Raw genomic sequence first — 27,826 nt, 5'->3', positions numbered from 1 at the left:
CTTCAATATTTAAAGGGATATTCCGGTCAAAATTTAAATTCACATAGATTTATTACATCTTTGAATAGAAACAAAATTGCAATATATATGTATTGGCAAAAATGATTATAGTAAAAAGTGATCAGTTTTAATGTTAACATGTTTCTCTGCACATGCATGTGAAGCATAGCTAGATATTCTCAGTGCACCAGCATTTTAAATACTGCAGCTGCTCATAGTGCCAGTGGGGCTTGTATCGTGTCAGCAATCAACAAACTTGAGCCTATGAAAGATGATACAAGCACCTTTGGCTCCCAGAGCAAGTAAAGTGTTTAAGATGCTGGTGTATACTTATGTACTATGGATTAGCATTAGTACATCTTTACTTTAAATACATCCTATCTAGAATTTATTGTTTTTACTTGCGTACTATCGACATAAAAATGGGTAATCTTAAAAAGTCAAGTTACTCCTTAAAGAGACAGTGTACTGCGATTTTTTTTCTTACTTTTAACATGCTCTCAGTGAATCATTTTACTTGTTGAAGTGTATTAAAAATGGTTTAAAATATCTTCTTTGCCTTTATTTTGTCATTTGAAATAGCTGATTTTGATTGTTGCCCACCTATACAGAACATTTCAATACTTAAAGGGACACTGAACCCAAATTTTTTTCTCAGATAGAGCATGCATATTTAAGCAACTTTTTAATGTACTCCTATTATCAATTTTCTTCGTTCTCTTGCTATCTTTATTTGAAAAAGAAGGCATCTAAGCTATTTTTTGGTTCAGCACTCTGGGCAGCAATTTTTTTATTGATGGAGGAATTTATCCACCAATCAGCACGGACAACCCAGGTTGTTCACCAAAAATGGGCCGGCATCTAAACTTACATTCTTGCATTTCAAATAAAGATACCAAGAGAATATAGAAAATTTGATAATAGGAGTAAATTAGAAAGTTGCTTAAAATGTCATGCTCTATATAAATCACAAAAGAAAAAAAATTGGGTTCAGTGTCCCTTTAAGTAATGATTATAGAAAAGCAATGCATATAAAAAGTTTTAGAAGCAATCCCAATCCAAACGAGAGATAAGACATCAATACAATATGTTAATTTTCAATTGGACTTAGTGAATACAGTGTAAGATAAAGTAATGAATCTCAGGTAATATTTTTAGTAACTAGTCTAGTATTAGTATTCATTCATTTTTGTTTAAAGGGACATACAACTAAAATTTAAAATTTCTTTAATTGAGTAGAGCAAGCAATTTTGAGGTAAAAAGCTACTATTTACTATTATCAAATTTCTATTATTTCTTGGTATCCTTTGTTGAAGAGCATATCTAGGGAAGACTCAAGAGTGTGCACGTCTGAAAATAGCAGCAGTTTAAATGTTACCCTGTCATATAGTACTCCAAACACCTGAATGCTGTTGAGCCTACATAGGTATGCCCTTTAACATGAGCATGCTAAGAGAATTAAGTGAGTTTTTAGAACAAAAAAAAATTAGAAAGTTTTAGAAATTGTTTGCTGTACCTAATTAAGGAATTTTTCATTTTAGATGTCACTCTGAGAATGTGTGGTAGTTTGCTAACACAGTATACTTGGTTATGTACATGGAGGTGCATAGCAGACTGGAAATAACCCAGATTATTTTTTTTTTCTTTCATTATTCAGATAAAACATGCAATTTTAAACAACTTTCTATTTTACTCCAATTATCAAATTGTCTTTGTTCTCTTGGTATCTTTGGTTGAAAAGGTGTAGGAGAGCATAGGGTGCTAAAATTTCTATGAGTTTACCTAGTTTTACTCTTCAACAAAGGATACCAAAAAAAGAGAACAGATTATTTTTTTTTAACAAACTTGGCTCTTTCTAAACCATAAAAAAAATATTTTTACTTTACTTTCTCTTTAAAGGTGAAATTTAAAATTTGGATACATTTAAGACGCTGTGCCTAAGATTTTTTCCTATTGTGAAATCGCATTATGCTGAAATACTCATAGAAATATGATTGACTATGAAGAATATGAATATATTCTCAAAATAGCTTTAGTTCTCACTTAGTAGTGAGAAGACACCTCAACTAGCCTGCAGCATTATTAGTGGGGAAAAATTATAGAGAATAAAAAATATAGTGGTATATTAATACACTAGACATTATGATTATGGTCCGATTTGGGATAATGCCTATCTGCTACTTATGTTTACTTTCCTTTTGCATATGCATAGAAAAAATAATAATAATCATCCCTTAAACTGCATTATATCGACATGAAATAAATTATTTAAAAAGCATTTTAAATTAAATTTGGCCAGCAATATTTGATCTGTTTTTCAGACTAAAGATACACCTCTTAAAAAGACGAGCACAATATATCTAATCTTCTTTGTTGTTGTCAGTTAGGGTCAGATTTATGATTTAGCATGTTGCAGGGTCAGAGTTCTGGATCCTGCACGATGCACTTCATCTTCGCTAGGGACAATGTAAAACCAACTACACATAGGACCAGATTACAAGTGGAGTGCTAATTAACCCTCCAGCTTGAGCGTTAACAGTGCTAGAAGCTTTTTGCGTTCGTCGGGTTGCGCTCATATTATGAGTCGAATGTAAACAGTTTCTGCTCACGCGCTAACCAGACAAGCGCAGAAAGCATTATTTACAATATTGCTTGCATGTTTACGTATTCCCCTATAGAAGTCAATAAGGAATACCACGCAAACCAAATTGCATATTTTCATGTACTTTAACTCAACATGAACATATGAATATTTTACATTCCAATGTTCTTCAATAGCAGAATATCTTCATGTATTCATAAATAAATATTTCTACATATACCCGAGACCTCATATTTTTGAGCCCTTCTGTTTTTCCAATATTTTTTGTTAATAATTTTATTAGATAATGATGTTATAATTGAAACTATACTTTGTAATGTACTTTTGATGTGTTTTGTGCTATTTTTGTTTTGCAAAACAGTTAACCAGAGTTTTAAAGTCGCGGTTATCATTCTATCGTAAAATCAGGATTGCACTCAAGCAATCGTGTTTACCTTCAACTCATAATACCAGCGTTAAACCCGACAAATGCAAAAACCCAGGGTATACTATCCGAAATGTTGCTGTCTATATTTTGGATATGTTGCCTTGAATAAATTTTCACTACCGTGAGTGCTGTGAACATGATCTTTTCTTCCATTAAATTGTTTTTCTCTCTTTATTTGTTCTATTTTTTATTTATATTTTTACCACGAATATGTGTGCCACTTATTTATGTCCCCAGCGCTATGGAATTTAGAAGCAAGTTATAAATAAATAATAACAACAATAGTAACAGCTATACTTCTAATAAACAATAATAGCAACAACAATGCTTATACTAACAATAACAACAATAGCAATAATAATAATAACAATAATTTATTATTATTATTATTATATTCCTTTAACGCTTTCGTGCCGCGGTTAACTGGTCTACATCGGAACAACTGTTCCGATGTAAAAAAAAAAATGGAATCTCGTGATCGTGCACGTGATCACGGGATTTCAATAATGAAATTGCGTCAGGGGCGCGTCCCTATTATGCGAGGCACGCCCTCCAGACCGCGATTCCATCAGGGAAGCGCCAGTGGATCAGGAAAGCCAAGCGGTTAGGACGTTGTATTTCGTCCTTCGGCGTTAAAGCCCAGCAAAATTCGGACAAAATACAACGTCCTAACGGCGTTAAAGGGTGAATACATTAGGGTACGTTATGTCTTTCAACACAAAATTTGTTTTGTTTAAATGCTCAGTGTTTGAATTTCATTTAATCCCCTGTGAATCCGACAAGAAAAAGTAGAACAGAGAACGTTTTAACATTCCCATAAATAAACTTGCACTGCACAAAGCACAGCTCCTGAAACATTCACACCCTCCGGTGTTACATCTTCATTCTTTTTTTTTTCCCCCTGAATAGCCAAACACAAAAGCAAAACTTCTATCTGAAAACCTACACTTTTTGTAGTCATTCTTATGATCTACAACTGAATTATGGGTCATCCCAAGGTGATAGAAAGGAAGGATACTCTCCAAGAAATAAAATTTAAAGCCTAGAGTGAATATATGAACTACTAAGAAAAGTAACAAAATGAATGAGTCAGAACGATATATTAAAATCAAAAGTTTAAATCCACAGTCTGCTCTGCTGAAAAAATATTTTGTAATGCAGAACTGAAAGGCAGCTGCCTATGGGTGCCTTACCAAGTGGTGTACTTTCCAGGCTGGTACAATTTACAGCATGTATATCTAATTTAAAGAAACATTAATAACCTCTAACTGTAGTTTAAAACTTGTGTCTTCCCCCCTATGCACCCTAGAATGGCCAAAAAAAATGTTGCAAACTGTATAAACTATTTGATTTGCAGGTTACAGAATTTGTTTTTGCTTGTTGACAAAAAAAGCACAATTTTCCAGAAGAGCAAGAGGTGGTTGTGTATGAAAATGAAATCATTTGAGCCTGTAAATAGTTTTGCAAAAAAAAAATAAAAGGGGCATTTTTTTATTTGTATTTTTGTATTTTTTTTAAAACCAAAATATTTCTGTTCAGAATAATGTCCCTTGTAGAGACATGTCCATCTACACCAATAAAGCTGAGGCAGTTGTCCTTATGAGCTAGTGAGGAGTAGGAAAAAAAAAAAAAAGTACAAAAACAATGCTTTAAAATCCGTTTAAAGAGACAGTAAACACTAAGTACATATTATAAGCATAGTATTGAGGTTTTTACCTGCCTCCCTCTAGTTATGTGTGATGCCTAGTTTAAATCTGCCTTTCACTATATTCTTGTATTGAAATGTTTGCACATGTGCAACAACTCTCCACTATCTGCACTGTAACCTAGGTGCCATAATATCAGCAACCATGATTAGAGGGAGGTCCATGAAATGTATTTAGTATCCCCTTAATGGGCAACCAATTTTACAGTATCCTGCCCATTTATATCATGTTAATGTCACCTTGATGCTGAAGACATTTAAAAATTGTTACAATAAAGTTGTGTTGTTTTTATATGTATCCTGGATTCAGACGGCTAACTTGTTTCATATTTTTGGAACATTTGGTGATGCCATGAATTGCAACACTGAATCACTTTATTGTACTTTTTCTACTTATGTCAACCCCATTCTTATATGTTGCAGTCTAATCTTCACAGCATTTATCTGACAGGGGGATTTCCAAAAGTTTATCTCATGATGTTTCTACAAAATTTACTGTTAAATTCTATTGAGACTTTTGTATATGAATAATTTGATAAACTGTTATATAAGGATTGTGATTAAGCCCACAAGAACTAATTTTTGTTTTTTAGAAAAGGGACACTCAAATATTTTTTATGCAGTGGGCAAGAAATTAATAGCAGACTAAGCTGTGGGCTGCATTACATTATACTCACATATGCTTAAAGGGACAGTCTGGTCAAAATTAAACTTTCATGACTCAGATAGGGCTTGCAATTTTAAACAACTTTCCAATGTACTTTTTTAATCAAATTTGCTTTGTTCCTTTGGTATTCTTTGTTGAAAGCTTAACCTAGGTAGGCTTGTATGCTAATCTCTAGGCACTTGAAGGTCTCCCCTATTATCGCAGTGCACTGATTGGCTGAAATGCATGTCTGTAACAAGAACTGAAATAAGGGGGCAGTCTGCAGAGGCTTAGATACAAGGTAATCACAGAGGTTAAAAATGTATATTAATATAACAGTGTTGGTAATGCAAAACTGGGGAATGGGTAATAAAGGGATTATCTTTTTTTTTTTTAAACAATAACAATTCTGGTGTAGACTGTCCCTTTAAGGTAACCTCACACAAGCATATTTTTGTTAACATTTACATAGGAAATGTAATTTATCAATCTAATCCAAGTAAATTTACTACTGAAATTTACAAAATGTTGCACAAATACACATGATTGATTACCTAATGAGAAGTACGGAACTGTTTTCACAATGATAACAAATTACTGAGCTCTGTTTGCTGGCCAGAAAAACAAAAACTGGCAAAGCTTTCAGCAACATGATTTAATAGTTATTTGTTTTTTTCTTCTACTTTGAGATACCATTTTGTATTGGGTGGGGGACGGGTGATTAGAATTTTGCATGCAGATTTGAAGATAAATGGACATACCATACCATTAATTTAAAAAGAAAAAGTATATTTAATAACATATTTCTACTTTTTTTCCCATGTTATGAAATTAATAATCAAGTTTAAAAAGTAATAGTTGAGATGTTAACAATATATATATATCAGCAATCAGTGTGCAGAGACAACATCAGACATGGTCCATCTTACAGGATATAGATGTGTCAAGGTTAAAAAACAGGAGTTCTTTTACCCTGTTCAGACCAGATGTAATTCTCTAGATATTTTCCAACAAACTATAGAGAATCAATTAATTAAATTAGATTCTGAATTAAGGACTACACGTACATTAACTGAAAATGACAGTAGTGGTGAAATCCATAAAATTCAACATAACAAAAATAATTTTACTCAGTCCGATAATAGGGCTCTTCAACAACTGTCATCCAATAAGAATCTTGTTTTTTGAGAATCTGATAAGGGGGGCAATTTAGTGCTTTTGAACAGGCAAGATTATGTTCGGGAGGCTTCCCGTCAACTATCGGATAAAACTACCTACTGTACTCTTACTACTGACCCAACTAGAACCTATAGGGATTTACTTGTGGAGATAGTGAGATACGGCAGGGACAATGGTATCATCACTGTCAATATGTTTGGATATTTAGTGCCAGATTGGCCTGTCACTGCCGTGTTCCACTATTTCCCCAAAATACACAAGGACCCCCTTAACCCACCGGGTCGTCCAATTGTACCGGCCTTGGGTCCTTAAATGAACCTATATCGGAATTGGTTGACATGTATTTGCAACCACTTGTGTTGGCCCTTCCCAGCTATATACAGGATACTACATCCTACGTCGCATAACAGACTAAATCTTACTTTCACTATTGAATCCAGTACGGAACCCTTAAATTTTCTAGATGTGGCCATGAGGCAGGTTGATGGAAACATACAGGTAGAATTATACCGTAAACCTACATCGGGCAATAGCATTCTCAAATATGACTCTTGCCATCCTCCTCATCTACTGAAATCCACTCCCAAGAGTCAACTCATCTGGATAAAACGTAATTGCTCAGATTCTGTCATGTATGAACAACAAGCACAAGACACTATGGAGAGGTTAAAATCCTGTGGATACCCTCGAGCAGTATTGGCACAGGCAAAATTGGATGTAGATAAAATACCTAGGATGGAGCTACTCACATATAAAAAGAATAAAAAGAACACAAAGGACGACAAGTATACCTCCATTCCTATTTTTACTACTCCGTATAGTCTTGAATATGATAAAATCTGTAAATTGATCAAACAAAGTCTCCCCATACTATAAAATGATGAAAGGTTGAGTAAGATTGTGAAGGGGGGCTGTAGGTTTTTGTTGCGTAAAGCAAAATCACTCAGAAACATATTGTCCCCATCTATGTTGCCTAAAGTAACGAGTGGCACATGGTTACAAAAGCGTAATGGCTGTTTCAAATGTAACGCATCTAGATGTAAGACGTGCTCACACATAATTCAGGGTAGTATTTGCAGATCTGAAGCTCTTGATAATGAATGCGATATACTTTACTTTATTAACTGCAACAGTACCCATGTGATATATCTTCTAACATGTCAAGGATGCAAAATACAATATATCGGACGCACAAAGAGGTCTTTGAAAGACAGGGTTATGGAGCACCTCAGATCTATTGAGGACCCAGAGTCTAAAACTCCCATAGCCAAACATTTCAGGTATAACCACAACTCAGAAAGCACATTACTCAAGGTTCAAGGCATCGACTTTATTCCTAGGCATCCCCGGGGTGGAAATAGAGAAAAAAAACTAGATGAAAGAAGTTTTTTGGATTCTCCACCTCAAAACTAGAATGCCTACGGGGTTAAATTCTAGAATGGATGTAAATATGTTCATCCAATATTAGAAACTATTAAAATAAAATAAATTGCAATGCCTATTCATCTATGTATTCTTTAGTAATATATATTTAGCAATAATATTGTTTTCAGCAAAATAACACTTTTGATCAATTCATGTTTTTTACCAACTAGTTGGTGAACTATATGATATGTACTTATATATAAATTTATTTGCTCATGTTAAAATGATGCGTACATGTATGTATCCATATTTATCTGTTTATTTAACCAACTTCAGCATTTATAAAATGGCATTTTTATATGTGGGGTTGCTGTTCATAAACTGTATATTAAATTTAAATCACTTATATTGTTACTATATGATAAGATAGAGTTAATTGGCTATTTCTAGGCTGTGTTAAACTTAGTATAGGTATTTCAGGGGTTAATGTATGAATGCTAATTAGATGACTTTCCATTGGATGTAATATTCATTATAAGGAGCTTACTCACCACCTGTTCTCCATCAGTGAACAAGTGCCCCAGAGGCATGAAACGCGTATGATGTCACAGGAGGGTGATGTTCCCCCTGCTTCCTTTTTCTATATGTAATTTTACCGCTGCTGCTGTATGTGGAGCTATGCTTTTAAGTGAAGTTAACAAATAAAGGAATTTTTATTGTATCCTGACCTTGGAGTAACGAGGAGTTCTTTGTTTTCTTATATATATATATATATATATATATATATATATATATATATATATATATATATATATATATATATATATATATATATATATATATATATATATATATATATATATATATATATATATATATATATATATATATATATATATATATACACACACACACACACACACACACATACATACACACACACACATATATATATATATACACAATACACTATAGTGCAATTGGGCACACCCAGAAGAGAATATAGAAACCTTGCTCCTCCTTTTGTGGATAGTACCAATACAAATAATAAAATCAGGGGTGGCCTGAGGATTTAGGGACTTGCGGGGCAGCAGAATAAACATGGTGGCAATTGGTGTACATGGCAAACTACAACCCCACCGGTCTTTCCCGATTCCCTCAGAGTGTCAGGCTGTAGGAGGGGAAGCATAATTTAAGAGGCTCCACTGTAGACGACATATCAGTTGTGTTATGAAAATAACAATATGGATATCACATTAGTTTTAAAAAAAAAGGAGGTGGAGTTCAAATATATTACCTTTTTGTTTGCCATCTGAATAACATTCTAACTAATAAACTTATTGCTTAATTGTCTAGCAAGACATTAAAAAAAACATAATTTATGCTTACCTGATAAATTTATTTCTCTTGTAGTGTATCCAGTCCACGGATCATCCATTACTTGTGGGATATTCTCCTTCCCAACAGGAAGTTGCAAGAGGATCACCCACAGCAGAGCTGCTATATAGCTCCTCCCCTAACTGTCATATCCAGTCATTCGACCGAAAACAAACAGAGAAAGGAGAAACCATAGGGTGCAGTGGTGACTGTAGTTTAATTAAAATTTAGACCTGCCTTAAAAGAACAGGGCGGGCCGTGGACTGGATACACTACAAGAGAAATAAATTTATCAGGTAAGCATAAATTATGTTTTCTCTTGTTAAGTGTATCCAGTCCACGGATCATCCATTACTTGTGGGATACCAATACCAAAGCTAAAGTACACGGATGATGGGAGGGACAAGGCAGGATTAAGCGGAAGGAACCACTGCCTGAAGAACATTTCTCCAAAACACAGCCTCCGAAGAAGCAAAAGTATCAAATTTGTAAAATTTTGAAAAAGTGTGAAGCAAAGACCAAGTCGCAGCCTTGCAAATCTGTTCAACAGAGGTCTCATTTTTGAAGGCCCAGGTGGAAGCCACAGCTCTAGTAGAATGAGCTGTAATCCTTTCAGGAGGCTGCTGTCCAGCAGTATCATAGGCTAGGCTTATTACGCTCCGAAGCCAAAAGGAAAGAGAGGTTGCCGAAGCTTTTTGACCTCTCCTCTGTCCAGAGTAAATGACAAACAGGAAAGATGTTTGACGAAAATCCTTAGTAGCTTGTAAGTAAAACTTCAAGGCACGGACTACGTCCAGATTATGTAAAAGACGTTCCTTCTTTGAAGAAGGATTAGGGCACAATGATGGAACAACAATCTCTTGATTGATATTCTTGTTAGAAACCACCTTAGGTAAAAACCCAGGTTTGGTACGCAGAACTTCCTTATCTGCATGAAAAATCAGATAGGGAGAATCACATTGTAAGGCAGATAGCTCAGAGACTGTCCGAGCCGAGGAAATAGCCATCAAAAACAGAACTTTCCAAGATAAAAGTTTAATATCAATGGAATGAAGGGGTTCAAACGGAACTCCTTGAAGAACCTTAAGAACCAAGTTTAAGCTCCACGGGGGAGGAACAGGTTTAAACACAGGCTTAAATCTAACCAAAGCCTGGCAAAATGCCTGGATGTCTGGAACCTCTGCCAGACACTTGTGCAAAAGAATAGACAGAGCAGAAATCTGTCCCTTTAAGGAACTAGCTGATAATCCTTTGTCCAAGCCCTCTTGGAGAAAAGACAATATTCTAGGAATCCTAACTTTACTCCATGAGTAAGTCTTGGATTCACACCAATAAAGATATTTACTCCATATCTTGTGGTAGATTTTCCTGGTAACAGGCTTTCGTGCCTGTATTAAAGTATCATTGGCTGACTCGGAGAAGCCATGCTTTGATAGAATCAAGCGTTCAATCTCCATGCAGTCAGTCTCAGAGAAATTAGATTTGGATGATTGAAAGGACCTTGTATCAGAAGGTCCTGTCTTAGAGGCAGAGTCCATGGTGGAAAGGATGACATGTCCACTAAGTCTGCATACCAAGTCCTGCGTGGCCACGCAGGTGCTATCAGAATCACTGATGCTCTCTCCTGTTTGATTTTGGCAATCAGTCGAGGGAGCAGAGGAAACGGTGGAAACACATAAGCCAGGTTGAAGAACCAAGGCGCTGCTAGCGCATCTATCAGCGTCGCTTCTGGGTCCCTGGACCTGGATCCGTAACAAGGAAACTTGGCGTTCTGGCGAGACGCCATGAGATCCAACTCTGGTTTGCCCCAACAATGAATCAACTAAGCAAACACCTCCGGATGGAGTTCCCACTCCCCCGGATAAAAAGTCTGACGACTTAGAAAATCCGCCTCCCAGTTCTCCACACCTGGGATATGGATTGCTGACAGGTGGCAAGAGTGGTAATCTGCCCAGCGAATTATTTTTGAGACTTCTAACATTGCTAGGGAACTCCTGGTTCCCCCTTGATGGTTGATGTAAGCCACAGTCGTGATGTTGTCCGACTGAAATCTGATGAACCTCAGTGTTGCTAACTGAGGCCAAGCCAGAAGAGCATTGAATATCGCTCTTAACTCCAGAATATTTATTGGAAGGAGTTTCTCCTCCTGAGTCCACGATCCCTGTGCCTTCAGGGAATTCCAGACTGCACCCCAACCTAGAAGGCTGGCATCTGTTGTTACAATTGTCCAATCTGCCCTGCGAAAGGTCATACCCTTGGACAGGTGTACCCGAGACAACCACCAGAGAAGAGAATCTCTGGTCTCTTGATCCAGATTTAGCAGAGGGGACAAATCTGTGTAATCCCCATTCCACTGACTCAGCATGCATAATTGCAGCGGTCTGAGATGAAGGCGCGCAAATGGCACTATGTCCATTGCCGCTACCATTAAGCCGATTACCTCCATACACTGAGCTACCGAAGGGCGCGGAATGGAGTGAAGAACACGGCAAGCATTTAGAAGTTTTGATAACCTGGACTCCGTCAGGTAAATTTTCATTTCTACACAATCTATAAGAGTCCCTAAGAAGGAGACTCTTGTGAGTGGGGATAGAGAACTCTTTTCCTCGTTCACTTTCCACCCGTGCGACCTCAGAAATGCCAGAACTATCGCTGTATGAGACTTGGCAACTTGAAAGCTTGACGCCTGTATCAGGATGTCGTCTAGATACGGAGCCACCACTATGCCTCGCGGTCTTAGAACCGCCAGAAGTGAGCCCAGAACCTTTGTAAAGATTCTCGGGGCTGTAGCCAACCCGAAGGGAAGAGCTACAAATTGGTAATGCCTGTCTAGAAAGGCAAACCTTAGAAACCGATGATGATCTTTGTGAATCGGTATGTGAAGGTAGGCATCCTTTAAGTCCACTGTGGTCATGTACTGACCTTCTTGGATCATGGGTAGGATGGTCCGAATAGTTTCCATTTTGAAAGATGGAACTCTGAGGAATTTGTTTAAGATCTTTAGATCCAAAATTGGTCTGAAGGTTCCCTCTTTTTTGGGAACCACAAACAGATTTGAATAAAAACCGTCCTTGTTCCGTCCGCGGAACTGGATGGATCACTCCCATAACTAGGTCTTGCACACAGCGTAGGAATGCTTCTTTCTTTATCTGATTTGCAGATAGCCTTGAAAGATGAAATCTCCCTTGTGGAGGGGAAGCTTTGAAGTCCAGAAGATATCCCTGAGATATGATCTCCAACGCCCAGGGATCCTGAACATCTCTTGCCCACGCCTGGGCGAAGAGAGAAAGTCTGCCCCCTACTAGATCCGTCGCCGGATAGGGGGCCATTCCTTCATGCTGTCTTAGAGGCAGCAGCAGGCTTTCTGGCCTGCTTGCCTTTGTTCCAGGACTGGTTAGGTTTCCAGGCCTGCTTAGATTGAGCAAAAGTTCCCTCTTGTTTTGAAGCAGAGGAAGTTGATGCTGCACCTGCCTTGAAATTTCGAAAGGCACGAAAATTAGACTGTTTGGCCTTTGCTTTGGCCCTGTCCTGAGGAAGGGTGTGACCCTTACCTCCAGTAATGTCAGCAATAATTTCCTTCAAACCAGGCCCGAATAAGGTCTGCCCCTTGAAAGGAATGTTGAGTAATTTAGACTTCGAAGTCACGTCAGCTGACCAGGATTTAAGCCATAGCGCCCTACGTGCTTGGATGGCGAATCCGGAATTCTTAGCCGTTAGTTTAGTCAAATGAACAATGGCATCAGAAACAAATGAGTTAGCTAGCTTAAGTGTTCTAAGCTTGTCAATAATTTCAGTCAATGGAGCTGTATGGATGGCCTCTTCCAGGGCCTCAAACCAGAATGCCGCCGCGGCCGTGACAGGCGCAATGCATGCAAGGGGCTGCAAAATAAAACCTTGTTGAATAAACATTTTCTTAAGGTAACCCTCCAATTTTTTTATCCATTGGATCTGAAAAAGCACAACTGTCCTCAACCAGGATAGTAGTACGCTTTGCTAAAGTAGAAACTGCTCCCTCCACCTTAGGGATCGTCTGCCATAAGTCCCGTGTAGTGGCGTCTATTAGAAACATTTTTCTAAATATAGGAGGTGGGGAAAAAGGCACCCCTGGTCTATCCCACTCCTTGCTAATAATTTCTGTAAGCCTTTTAGGTATAGGAAAAACATCAGTACACACCGGTACCGCATAGTATTTATCTAGCCTACACAATTTCTCTGGTACTGCAACTGTGTTACAGTCATTCAGAGCAGCTAATACCTCCCCAAGCAACACACGGAGGTTCTCAAGCTTAAATTTAAAATTAGAAATCTCTGAATCAGGTTTCCCCGAATCAGAGATGTCACCCACAGACTGAAGCTCTCCGTCCTCATGATCTGCATATTGTGACGCAGTATCAGACATGGCCCTTACAGCATCTGCGCGCTCTGTATTTCTCCTAACCCCAGAGCAATCGTGCTTGCCTCTTAATTCAGGCAACCTGGATAATACCTCTGACAGGGTATTATTCATGATTGCAGCCATGTCCTGCAAGGTAATCGCTATGGGTGTCCCTGATGTAATAGGCGCCATATTAGCGTGCATCCCCTGAGCGGGAGGCGAAGGGTCTGACACGTAGGGAGAGTTAGTCGGCATAACTTCCCCCTCGTCAGAATCTTCTGGTGATATTTCTTTTATAGTTAAAGACTGATCTTTACTGTTTAAGTGAAATCAATACATTTAGTACACATTCTCCTATGGGGCTCCACCATGGCTTTCAAACATAATGAACAAGTAGTTTCCTCTGTGTCAGACATGTTTAAACAGACTAGCAATGAGACTAGCAAGCTTGGAAAACACTTTAAACAAGTTTACAAGCAATATAAAAAACGTTACTGCACCTTTAAGAAACACAAATTTTGTCAAAATTTGAAATAACAGTGAAAAAAGGCAGTTACACTAACAAAAATTTTACAGTGTATGTAACAAGTTAGCAGAGCATTGCACCCACTTGCAAATGGATGATTAACCCCTTAATACCCAAAACTGAATAATAAAAGACAAAAACATTTTTTGTTGTTTTGTTTTTCAAACAGTCACAACAACTGCCACAGCTCTACTGTGGCTTTTTACCTCCCTCAAAAACAACTTTGAAGCCTTTTGAGCCCTCCACAGATGTCCTGGATCATGCAGAGGGAAGCTGAATGTCTCTGTCAGTATTTTTAGCTGCACAGAAAAGCACTAAAAAAAGGACCCTCCCACTCATATTACAACAGTGGGAAGCCTAAGGAAACTGTTACTAGGCAAATTTCAAGCCAGCCATGTGGAAAAAAACTAGGCCCCAATAAGTTTTATCACCAAATACATATAAAAACGATTAAACATGCCAGCAAACGTTTTATATTACATTTTTATAAGAGTATGTATCTCTATTGATAAGCCTGATACCAGTCGCTATAACTGCATTTAAGGCTTTACTTACATTAGTTCGGTATCAGCAGCATTTTCTAGCAAATTCCATCCCTAGAAAAATATTAACTGCATATACCTTATTGCAGGAAAACCTGCACGCCATTCCCTCTCTGAAGTTACCTCACTCCTCAGCCATGGATCTTAGTTACTTCTGCTAAGATCATAGAAAACGCAGGCAGATTCTTCTTCTAAATACTGCCTGAGATAAACAGTACACTCCGGCACCATTTAAAAATAACAAACTTTTGATTGAAGAATAAACTAAGTATAAAACACCACACTCCTCTTACGACCTCCATCTTGGTTGAGGCTTGCAAGAGAATGACTGGATATGACAGTTAGGGGAGAAGCTATATAGCAGCTCTGCTGTGGGTGATCCTCTTGCAACTTCCTGTTGGGAAGGAGAATATCCCACAAGTAATGTATGATCCGTGGACTGGATACACTTAACAAGAGAAAGCCTATTACTTAACTAATCTAAAGATATATATATATATATATATATATATATATATATATATATACACACATACACACACATATACATACACGCAGATCTCTGATGAAGCGCATGTGCTCATGCGCGAAACGCGTTAGATAGGAGCCTACCTGATGTCTTTTATGGAAGCCTGCTCCTAATAAACTTTGTATATTTACTGAAAAGACTCAGCACTTCTCTTTCCTCGTCTCATATACATACACACAGTCCAGAACCAAGCACTCACATTTGTGTATATTCTGCCAGGGTGCTGGTACATATTATGCATACAAATAGTTCATTAGAGACCACACACACCGGACTTGTTCAGAAGCAAAATCATCAATCTCATGTGACGTTTCAGGGTTTCCCACTTTATCAAACATATATATGTTTGATAAAGGGGGAAACCCCGAAACGTCACATTAAATTGGCGATTTTGCTTCTGAACAAGTCCGGTGTGTGTGGTCTCTAATGGATGATTTAACATACATACATATATATATATATATATATATATATATATATATATATATATATATATATATATATATATATATATATATATATATATATATATATATATATATATATTTTATTGCCATCATGTGCTATTAATTGCAATTCTATTGCCATCATGTGTTTTTAACCAATAAGCTAGCTTTTTTAGCCTTTAAATTCACACTATAGATATAATTAATTAGGTCTATGATTACTGTCCTTTGGACCTAAATCGGTCAAACTGTTAATATTGATGGCGTTTTTTATCCATTATCCTGATACTGGTTTTAATTGGAAACAATAAAATTTGCTTTTTATTCATTCTCTATTGAGGCTTCATAGGACTTATTCTTATTTTCATGTAATTGTCAAGAGTCCATGAGCTAGTGACGTATGGGATATACGATCCTACCAGGAGGGGCAAAGTTACCAAACCTCAAAATGCCTATAAATACACCCCTCACCACACCCACAATTCAGTTTTACAAACTTTGCCTCCTATGGAGGTGGTGAAGTAAGTTTGTGCTTGATTTTCTTCCGTGATATGCGCTTCTCAGCATTTTGAAGCCCGATTCCTCTCAGAGTACAGTGAATGTCAGAGGGATGTGAAGGGAGTATCACCTATTGAATTCTATGGTTTTAATCACGGGAAATCTTTTCATGGGTTCTTTGTTATCGGTTGTAGAGATTTATCTCCTACCTCCCTTTTAAGATTGATGAAATACTCTCATATGCCATTACCTCTACTGATAACTGTTTCAGTACTGGTTTGGCAATATGTGGATGGGTGTCTTTCGGTAAGTATGTTTTCATTACTTAAGACACTCTCAGCTATGGTTTGGCACTTTGTGTATTAATGTAAAGTTCTAAATATATGTATTGTACTTATATTTGCCATGAGTCAGGTTTATATATATTTCCTTTTGCAGACTATCAGTTTCAAAATTGGGAAAAACGTATTTAGGAAGTTATTTTTTCTTACCTGGGGTATAGTCTTAATAAATCTATTATTTATTGCGCAAGAAGTTTTTTGGCGCAAAGGTACGTTCACTGACGCAATTTCGTAATTTCTGGCATCTTAGTTGATGCCAGGTTCTAAAGTTGATGGGGCTATCTCTACTCTTGCCAAACGTACTACTATCCCTATGGAAGATAGTACCTCGTTTAAAGACCCTTTAGATAGAGAACTTGAATCTTATCTAAGGACAGCTAATTTATATACTGTCTATCTTCTCAGGCCTGCATTTTTATGGCTAATGTTTCTGAGATAGATATATATATATATATATATATATATATATATATATATATATATATATATATATATGTATATATATGTGTGTGTGTGTGTGATATATATCAGAAACATTAGCCATAGAAATATATATATATATATATATATATATTGTATACATACATACATACATATATACACACACACTCATACAAACATATACAATCCCTATAAATGTAAACATACCTGTATCTATCTTACACACACCTTTTTTTTTTTATTGTGTTAAAACAGTGATCATTATTTTCTAAGCCATGGACATATTATTGGACAATAACTTCTCTGCAGGCATTGCATACCTATTTTTCATTTCCTGTAGATTTATTGCCATTCGCAACTGCAACATTAAATGACTTAGAAAGAAGAACAATTAATCCTAACAGCTATTTATTTTAATCCGTAAGTGTCAACTGGTTTTAGATCTTCAGTCAGAAGACCAAAATGAATTGCTTTTGCTGAGACCTACGGAGTTAAGTTAGGTTTGTAGATAATTCTATAAAGCATGTTTGAAGACTTTTATCCTAGGAATACAGATGAAATGTGCACAGCCTATCATCATTTGTGCAGTTATCTACAGCCGTACAGTGCAATTATTAAAACAATATAAATCACTATGTTAAGAACCAGTTGGAGGAATTTATTGTCCTTCACAGTGTATGCTGAATTAAACACAAAAATACACAGTGAAAAAGACAGGGAAAGCATATTGTGGATTGTCATAGCAAAACAATATTTGAACTGATATGTTATATATAAATATATACATGTGTATTCTCACTCAACGAACATTTTATTATAGCTACACTATCAATGTAAATTATTAATATGTATGACAGATTACTTTTTTTTTCAAGGCAAGAAAAATAACTGTATAAAAACGCAAAAAAAAATAAAAATTTTTGTCTGCTTTTATCCTATTATACTGATTATAAATAATCTCAAAATTTCCACTAGTCTACTAGCCATTGGCGAGAAGAAATTTAACAGTGGCGAGTGAAAGATAGTAAGCGAATGTTTACTATTATCTAAAGGAATATTATCTATCCATGAAAGGGTAAGGATATATGTTATTCCTCTAGGGCTATAGGGACCCCATAACTGCTTAGAATGTTACTTCTGAGATGTTTAACAGGGGCAGAGAGAGAGAGATTGGAGAGGAATAGTGAAAGTGGAGAAAAATATAGCGTTAAGAGAGAGAAATAAAAAGAGTGGAGAGAAAAAAAAAAAAAAGAGTGAAGGAGAGAGCGTGTGTGTGTTTGTATATGTATGTATATATATATATATATATATATATATATATATATATATGTATATATATATATATATATATATATATATATATATATATATATATATATATACACACACACATACATACAGTATGTATATATACACACACGTGTATATATATATATATATATATATATATATACACACACACACACACAATATTATGCTGCGCACGCAAGTTACACAAGCTATAAACAATCTACACTACAAGTGTACAAACATTTACATTTCTTACAGTACAAAACCTAATAAATTCAAAGGCAAAAAGTTATGTTAATGGCAGTTTAAGTTTCTAATCATAAGTTAATATGCATGAATATTAAAGTGATACTGAACTCAAATGTTTTGGTTCGGCACCTGGATAGCTCTTGCTGATTGGTGACTAAATGTAGTCACCAATCGCTACCCATGGTGCTGAACCTAAAATGGGCTGGCTGCTAAACTTATATTATTGCTTTTTCAAATAAAGATACCAAGAGAATGAAGACAAAATGATAATAGTAGTAATTAGAAAGTTGCTTAAAATCGCTGCTCTATCTGAATCATGAAAGAAAAAAATTGGGTTTAGTATCCCTTTAAGAAATTAACCTTCCTTTACCCGACAGATTTTAAATAATAAAATAAGGTGAGTGAAGATTATATAAGTTTGATATTGAAATGCTTTTAACATAAGATTGGGGACTTAAAACTGGCATTAACATACAAAACATATGTAACTGTGTTGGAAAGATGACGAGAAAGACATTAGTTTGGGTAAAGCTTGACCAAAAAATCCATTCAGGCACAAATAGAGTTAACATTTTACTAACATCCCTCTTCCTTACAAAAATATATTAATTGAGAGCCTTCAAGTTTCATAATATGCGGCAAACTTGAAATGATTTTCGCAAATGGACAACATTTTGATTTATGATTATCACCACAACATGAAGACAAATAATTTATGAAGGAACAAAATATTCTAAGAAGAAAATTTTCAGAACATACAGAAGATAAATAGCAAGAGAGAAATCCTCAGCATTGCGCAGTTGTACTAATGCGGATGATGTATGGTAACTACTAATGATTTATATCTTATGAATTCGAGAGTAGTGACTGAAAGGAAACAAATTGTTTACCGTTAGCGCAAATCCATTTTCAGGTAGAAAAAAAAAAAAATGGGTTTGATCTTTATACTAATCAAATAATGGCTGCAAGGTCTACAAACACGAGCACAAGAAGAATTCACATTCTTTTAAAGGGGTGACTTTATCAGCTACATTAGTTTTATGGGACAAGCATATTGGAATTGTTTTGTTTTTTTCTTACCATGATGGACAACTCCTTTCAAGCCGTGAATTATGGGATCTAGCGCTGCGTTGTTTCTTTGACTGACCTATAAATAGGAGACAAAAAAAAAACATTATTCAATCTATAGGGTCAACATTTACACTATCATGGTCACAGACCAGGCATAAAAATATAAAGAAACAAAATTATTATAATTTGTTTTTTAAAGGGACACTCAAGCCAAAATAAACTTTTATGATTCAGATAGATCATATAGTTTTAAGACACTTTCCAATTTACTTGCATTATCACATTTTGCATAGTTTGTTTGTTTTTATACACACTTTCTGGGAAACAAGATCATACTGAGCATGTGCACAAGCTCACAGGGTATACGTATACTAGTCTGTGATTGGCTGATATATGTCACATGATACAGGGGGCCGGAAAATTGGAGAAAAAATACATTTGTCAGAAGCAAATCTACTGCTTATTTGAAATTCATTGTCTTGTTATTATGTACTAGTTAATTATGGTATTCTACTGCATTGAGTGGTTCTTTAGGCTGCACCATATTCTATAGTGCTCCATATGTAATGAGCAGGAGTACAGAGTCTGATTCATGATAAAAAAAATACACAAATATAAAAATAGACTACATATGGTCACAGACCAGGCATAAAAATATAAAGAAACAAAATTATTATAATTTGTTTTTTAAAGGGACACTCAAGCCAAAATAAACTTTTATGATTCAGATAGATCATATAGTTTTAAGACACTTTCCAATTTACTTGCATTATCACATTTTGCATAGTTTTTTTTTTTATACACACTTTCTGGTAAACAAGATCATACTGAGCATGTGCACAGGCTCACAGGGTATACGTATACTAGTCTGTGATTGGCTGATATATGTCACATGATACAGGGGGCCGGAAAATTGGAGAAAAAATACATTTGTCAGAAGCAAATCTACTGCTTATTTGAAATTCATTGTCTTGTTATTATGTACTAGTTAATTATGGTATTCTACTGCATTGAGTGGTTCTTTAGGCTGCACCATATTCTATAGTGCTCCATATGTAATGAGCAGGAGTACAGAGTCTGATTCATGATAAAAAAAATACACAAATATAAAAATAGACTAAAGAAAATAAAGCAATGCAAGAGCTTACAATCTAAGATTAAAATATTTAATTCAAATAATAAAAAATACACAATTTAAAAAAAAAAAAACTATAGCACAATCTAAATGTTTTAGCTAAAAAAATAATAATAAAAAAAGTAAAAACTAGATTTTTATTTCTGTTTTATCTCATGTTGTTCTTAAAGGGACAGTCTAGGCCAAAATAAACTTTCATGATTCAGATAGAGCATGTCATTTTAAACAATTTTCAATTTACTTTTATCACCAATTTTGCATTGTTCTCTTGGTATTCTTAGTTCAAAGCTTAACCTAGGAGGTTCATATGCCAATTTCTTAGTCCTTGAAGGCCACCTCTTTTCAGAATGCATTTAACAGTTTTTCACCACTAGAGGGTGTTAGTTCATGTATTTCATATAGATGACACTGTGCTCGTGCATGAGAAGTTATCTGGGAGCAGGCACTGATTGGCTAAACTGCAAGTCTGTCAAAAGAACTGAAATAAGGGGGCAGTTTGCAGAGGCTTAGATTCAAGATAATCACAGAGGTTAAAAGTATATTAATATAACTGTGTTGCTTATGCAAAACTGGGGAATGGGTAAAAAAGGGATTATCTATCTTTTAAAACAATAAAAATTCTGGTGTAGACTGTCCCTTTAAAGACAGTCAACACCACAATTGTTATTGTTTAAAAAGACAGATAGCACCTTTACTACCCATTCCCCAACTTTGCACAACCAACATTGTTATATTATATATTTTATGACATTTAAACCTCTAAATGTCTGTCTGTTTCTAAGCCGCTATAGACAGCCTCTTAATCACATGCTTTTTATTTGCCTTTCACAACTGGTGCCAGCTAGTTCATGTGGGCCATATAGATAACATTGTGCTCACGTCTGTGGGTTGTGACTGACTGCACTAATTGGCTAAAATGTAAGTCAATAGATAATAAATAAATAGCCATGTGATCAGGGGGCTTAGATCCAAGCTAATCACATAGGTTAAAAGTATCTTAATATAGCTGCGTTGGTTGTGCAAAACTGGGAAATGGGTAATAAAGGGATTATCTATCTTTTTAAACAATAACCATTTTGGAGTTGACTGACCTTTTAAACATTAGATTCAATTACTAATAAGGAAGAAGTCCTGTAGATATTTCTAGACATTCTTATGATTTTTTTCTCAATGTATAATGAAAATATGTTCCTGTGTATGCTTTAAAGATTTTTCATTTAAGGAAAAGATTAATGAAGGACATACATTTTGGATTTTTTTTTCTCCAAAAATAGTTTTGAAACTCTGCACAGCCTGAAGCTATAATTTGTATGAAATTATATTGTGAACACCATATAAATTATTTAGGGATTATAGTGTTGCTTGAAAAAAATATAAATATCATCTACAGAAACACATTTTCACAGCAAATAAGATCTAAGATGTCTGTATAGTACACTTGCTTGTCTGGGCACCATCATTTCCAAGGTTGATAACGTATAGTAGCATCTCAAAGAGGGTATTTCAACCATGTAATGCAGAAAAAAAATATATTATCATGAAACAGAGAAACAACAAACAAACAAAAAATAAAAACATTTTAGTGCTTGTGGGGTGTATTATCAACAATTATTATCAACAATTGTGTTGTGGTGTGGGAGTTGCTCGTATCAACCAGTGATCTATATACCACAAGTGGGTGTTAACTTGAAACCACAGCTTTAAAGGGATATGAAACTCAAACAAATTATTTTAAATTTGCATTCTCTTTCGGACTCATGAAAAACAATTTGAGTTTCATGTCCCTTTAACTTATTTTTTTTTCCAAGGATAACATTTTCGAATGCATATTTGTATACACACACATACACACATTTACACACACACACACACATACATATTTACACATACAAACATACACACACACATATATATATATATTTACATACATACAGACACACACACACACACACACACATATTTATACACACACACATATATATATATATTTACACACACACACATATATATATTTACACATACATACACACACACACACACACACATACATATTTACACATACAAACATACACACACACATATATATATTTACACACACACATATATATATATATATATTTACACATACATACACACATATATATATTTACACATACATACACACACATATATATATTTACATATACATACACACACACACACATATATATATTTACACATACATACACACACACATTTACACACACACACACACACACATTTACACATACAAGCACACATTTACACATACACATACATATTTATACATACATACATACACATTTACACATATATACATACAAACACACACACACTCATATTTACACATACATACACACACACACACAAATACACACATACAGTCACACATACACACACAAGCTCTAATAGTTTATGGGGGAAATGGTTTTTCAGAGCTGGATAAGCCCGCAGCTACTGAAGATTATGTCAGATTCAATGGATCAGAGGTGAAAACATTTGAATTATCCTGATTTTCTGAGCTCCCAGAACATTCTGGCATTAGCAGCCAAGCCAGATATATTTTCCAACTATTTTAATCACATGAGAAAGCTTCCTGGAACCTCACTTTGGATATGCAGGAAATTTCATTTCTCATGCACTGTTGATACTTTGCAGATTGCATTTTTTAAAAAATCTTATTAATGCAAGAGCAAAAATCTGCTATTCATTGATCTCCACACTTTACTTTTATTTTGAATTATTAATCAAGAAAAAATAAAAGACTTCAGAAACACAAAAATGTCTATTTTTAAAACAAGATTATTTTTTTATCCTTAAAAGGACATTAAACACCAAGGGCCAGATTACAAGTGCAGAGGTATTTTGCGTTTCCGCTAGAGTACTAATTGCGCTACACGTAAACATTTTGCACTTATCGGGTTGCGCTGGTATGAGTTGAAAGTCAAAAGTTATCCTGCTCTCGCCAACCAGACGAGCGCAAACAGCCTACTTCTAGTGCAAATTAGACTGCCACACAAAAGATAACCTACCTACAACATATTTATGCAGTCTTAAAATAATTTCTAGCCAAAATTAAATTTTTCAATATTCAGATAGAGCATGTCATTTTAAACAACTTTCCAATTTATTTTGGCCCTTTAAGTAATTCAAGAGGTAGGCTTAGTTTAATGCCTGATTCAACAATCCTAGGGTACGAGAAAGGGGAAGTGTGTTTCTAATTATTACATTTTACCTGCTGGAGAGTATTAAATTATTTAAACTAGCTCCTTTTTTTTGCCATTTGAACAACCTGCTGTGGTATTCCCCCTATACTAAAAATTAGGCTTTAGGAAATTGTGTAAACATATCCAACAGAATAAATTACAGTGCACTCCCAGTGGAAGGTAGAAGAGATAAGCAATACAATATTCATTTTCATCTGTGCTGTCTAGGTATTAGAACCTGTGTAAGATTTTTTTAAAGAGATATACAAGTGCAAAAATTAAATATTCAAATGTTTTAGAGCATTTTATAATTACACTATTGCTTGCATACAAATATATATATATATATATATATATATATATATATATATATATATATATATATATATATATATATATATATATTCTTTACAGATCTTTGTGATACACCTACAATTTCAGCAATCTGGTACTGTGACTTTTTTGGCAGGCCGACAAGATGACTGACTTTCAGTGTTATATTAATATACTTTTTACCTCTGTGATTACCTTGTAGCTAAGCCCCAGCAGACTGCCATCTTATTTCAGTTCTTTTGATAGACTTGCATTTTAGCGAATCAGTGCCATTTTATAAGTAACTCCAGGAGCATGAGCACAATGTTATCTACTGGCACACATGAATTAGTGCTTTCTGGCTGTAAATAACTGTCAAAATGCACAGAGATAAGAGGTGGCCTTCAAGGGCTTAGAAATTAGCATATGAGCCTACATAGGTTTAGATTTTAACTAAAAATACCAAGAGAACAAAGCAAATTTGATGATAAAAGTAAATTGGAAAGTTGTTTAAATTTACATGCCCTATCTAAAACATGCAAATTTAATTTTGACTAGACTGTCACTTTAAAGGGACATGAAATAGTTTGAGATTGTAGCATACAATGTTAAATTATGTACAGGTGGCCCTCGTTTTACAGTGGTTCAATTTACACCGTTTCAGAATAACAAACTTTTTTCCAGTCATGTGACTGCTATTGAAAAGCATTGAGAAGCAGTGCATTTATTAAAATAGCCAGTAGGTGGAGCTGTCCGCTGGTGTTGCAGCAAAGCCAAGCAAGCTGAAATTAATCAGTTTTAACCAGACCTGAGCTATAGAGCAGATTTCAAAGGAACAAGATCTTCCTGTCTATAAATCAGTCCAGATTGGAACGCATAGAAAGAACTGTTTGCAGAAAAATGCAAGTGAAGTCTGTGTTGTGTGATTATTTTAGGTTTATAATGCTGTTTAGCAAATGTTTTTGTTCATTTAACTTAGTTTAATTATATATTCTGTGTTGTGTGATTATTTTATTTGGTTTATAATGCTGTTTAGCATTTAAAGTCTTCATTTCAAAGCTTTAAAAATAATGTATTAGGTATTATGACAATTTTGAGAGGGGGCTGGAACCTATCTCCCTCACTTCCCATTGACTTACATTATAAACTGGGTTTCAATTTACAACGGTTTCGATTTACAACCATTCCTTTTGGAACCTAACCCCAGCGTAAACTGAGGGCTACCTGTATTGTAAAATGGAGAGTCCACAAAACATTCTAATTACTAGTGGGATATTCACTCCTGGCCAGCAGGAGGAGGCAAAGAACACCCCAGCAGAGCTGTTAAGTATCACTTCCCTTAGCCATAACCCCCAGCCATTCGGCCGAAGGGAAACAGAAAAAAAAGATGACACAAGGGTATAGAGGTGCCTGAGGACTAGACAAAAAAAACTGCTGTCTTAATTTGGCGGGTCATGGACCCTTCATGCCCGGAAAGAAATACATTTATCAGATAATCATACATTTTGTTTTCTTTCCTATGGCATGGAGAGTCCACAAAACATTCTAATTACAAGTGGGAACCAATACCCAAGCTAGAGGACACAGAATGAATAGGGAGGGAGAACAAGACAGTTGAACCTAAACTGAAAGCACCACCGCTTGAAGAACCTTTCTCTCAAAAGAAGCCTCAGCTGAGGCAAAACTATCAAATTTGTAGAATTTGGAAAAAGCAAGTATAGAGGACCAAGTGGCCACCTTACAGATTTGCTCCACAGAAGCTTAGTTTAAAAGCCCATGAAGATGAAACAGCTCTAGTGGAATGAGCCATAATTCTCTCAGGAGGCTGCTGTCCAGCTGTCTCATAAGATAAATGGATAACACTTCTTAATCAGAGAGAAAGAGTGGTGGAAGTGGCCTTCTGACCCCTTTGCTTACCAGTGAAAACAAACAGGGCAGAAGTCTGCCGAAAATCTTTAGTTGCTTAAAGGTAAAATTTAAGAGCACGCACAACATCCAAAAGATATTCCTTCTGGGAAGAAGGGTTAGGACAAAAAGAAGGCAGAAAAGGAAGGCACACTACCTTAGGGAGAAACTCCATCTTAGTATGAAGGACCACCTTATCAGCATGAACGATAAAGTAAGGGGAATCACACTGCATCAGCTCAAACAAAGCCTGCTGCAAAACTCTAAGAACAAGGTTAGTACTCCAAGGAGGAGCAACAGATTTAAAGACAGGCCTGATTCTGACCAAGGCCTGAACATCTGGCAGAACTGCCAGACATTTATGCTGAAGAATAGAGAGAGCAGAAATCTGACCCTTCAAAGTACTGACTAACAAACCCATCTCTAGGCCCTCCTGAAGAAAAGCCAAAATTCGAGGAACCCTTACTTTGTTCCAAGAAAAAAAAACTTTTGAATCACACCAATAAAGGTATTTACACCATACCTTATGGTAAATTCTGCGAGTAACCGATTTACGAGCCTGAAGCATAGTATCTATGACTTTCTCAGAGAATCCATGTCTAGTCAAACTTAGACTTTCAATCTCCAAGTAATCAGCTTCAGAGAGACCAGATTTGGATGAAGAAAGGGACCCTGAAGTATAAGGTACTTCCTGAAAGGTAACCTCCATGGCAGAAGAGATGACATCACCAGATCAGCAAACCAGATCCTGCGAGGCCATTAAGGAACTATTAGTATCACAGAAGCTCTCTCCTGTTTGATGCAAGCAATTACTCATGGAAGCAATGCAAATGAAGGAAACAGGTATGCTAGATTGAAGCTCCAAGGAACCGCTAGAGCATCTACCAGAATGGTTTGAGGATTGCTTGACCTTGAACCGTACTTTGGAATCTTGGCGTTTTGATAAGACGCCATCAGATCCAACTCTGGAACCCCCACCTGAGAGTTATCATTGTGAAAACCTCTGGGTGGAGAGCCCACTCTCTGGGATGAAAAGTCTGCCTGCTTAGAAAATCCACCTCCCAGTTGTCCACCCCTGGAATGTGGATGGCAGAGAGATGGCAATCGTGAGACTCTGCCCACTGGAGAATGTGAGACATCTACTTCATTGCCAAAGAATTCTGAGTTCCTCCCTGGTGATTGATGTAGATCACCAAGGTGATGATGTCCGACTGAAATCTGAAAAATCAGACCAAAGCTAGTTGAGGCCAAGCTATTAAAGCATAGAAAATTGCTTTCCACTCCAAGATGTTTATTGGAAGAGACGACTCCTCTGGAGGCCACAGACCCTGTGTCTTTAAGAAACCCCAAACTACTACCCAGCCTAACAGGCTGGTGTCCGTGGTCACAATCACCCAGGAAGGCCTTTAGGAAGCATGTGCCAAAGACAGATGGTCCTGTGAAACCCACCATGAGAGTGAGACTCTTGTTGGGGAATCCAAATTTATCTTCTGTGAGAGTGGTCCCCGTTCCATTAACTGAGCATGTATTGCTGCATAAGTCTCAGATGGAACCAAGCAAAAGGAATGATGTCCATGGAGCCACAGATGGACGAATAGCAGACTGGAGAGACAGGTAAGAAACATGAAGCTTGGCTTTTCT

General features: G+C 36.0%; 1 protein-coding gene across 1 annotated transcript in view; it reads right to left on the bottom strand.

Moving 5' to 3' along the window:
• Positions 1-27,826, bottom strand: part of PTPRG (protein tyrosine phosphatase receptor type G) — a 979,702-nt gene that overhangs the window by 402,106 nt on the left and 549,770 nt on the right. Inside the window, 1 exon segment of the mRNA XM_053720987.1 lies at positions 19,619-19,685. Within this exon segment, the coding sequence (XP_053576962.1) occupies positions 19,619-19,685 (67 nt within the window).

Source organism: Bombina bombina, chromosome 7 (genome assembly GCF_027579735.1).
Source record: "Bombina bombina isolate aBomBom1 chromosome 7, aBomBom1.pri, whole genome shotgun sequence".
NCBI lineage: Eukaryota > Metazoa > Chordata > Amphibia > Anura > Bombinatoridae > Bombina > Bombina bombina.
This window is presented reverse-complemented; position numbering and strand designations above follow the sequence as displayed.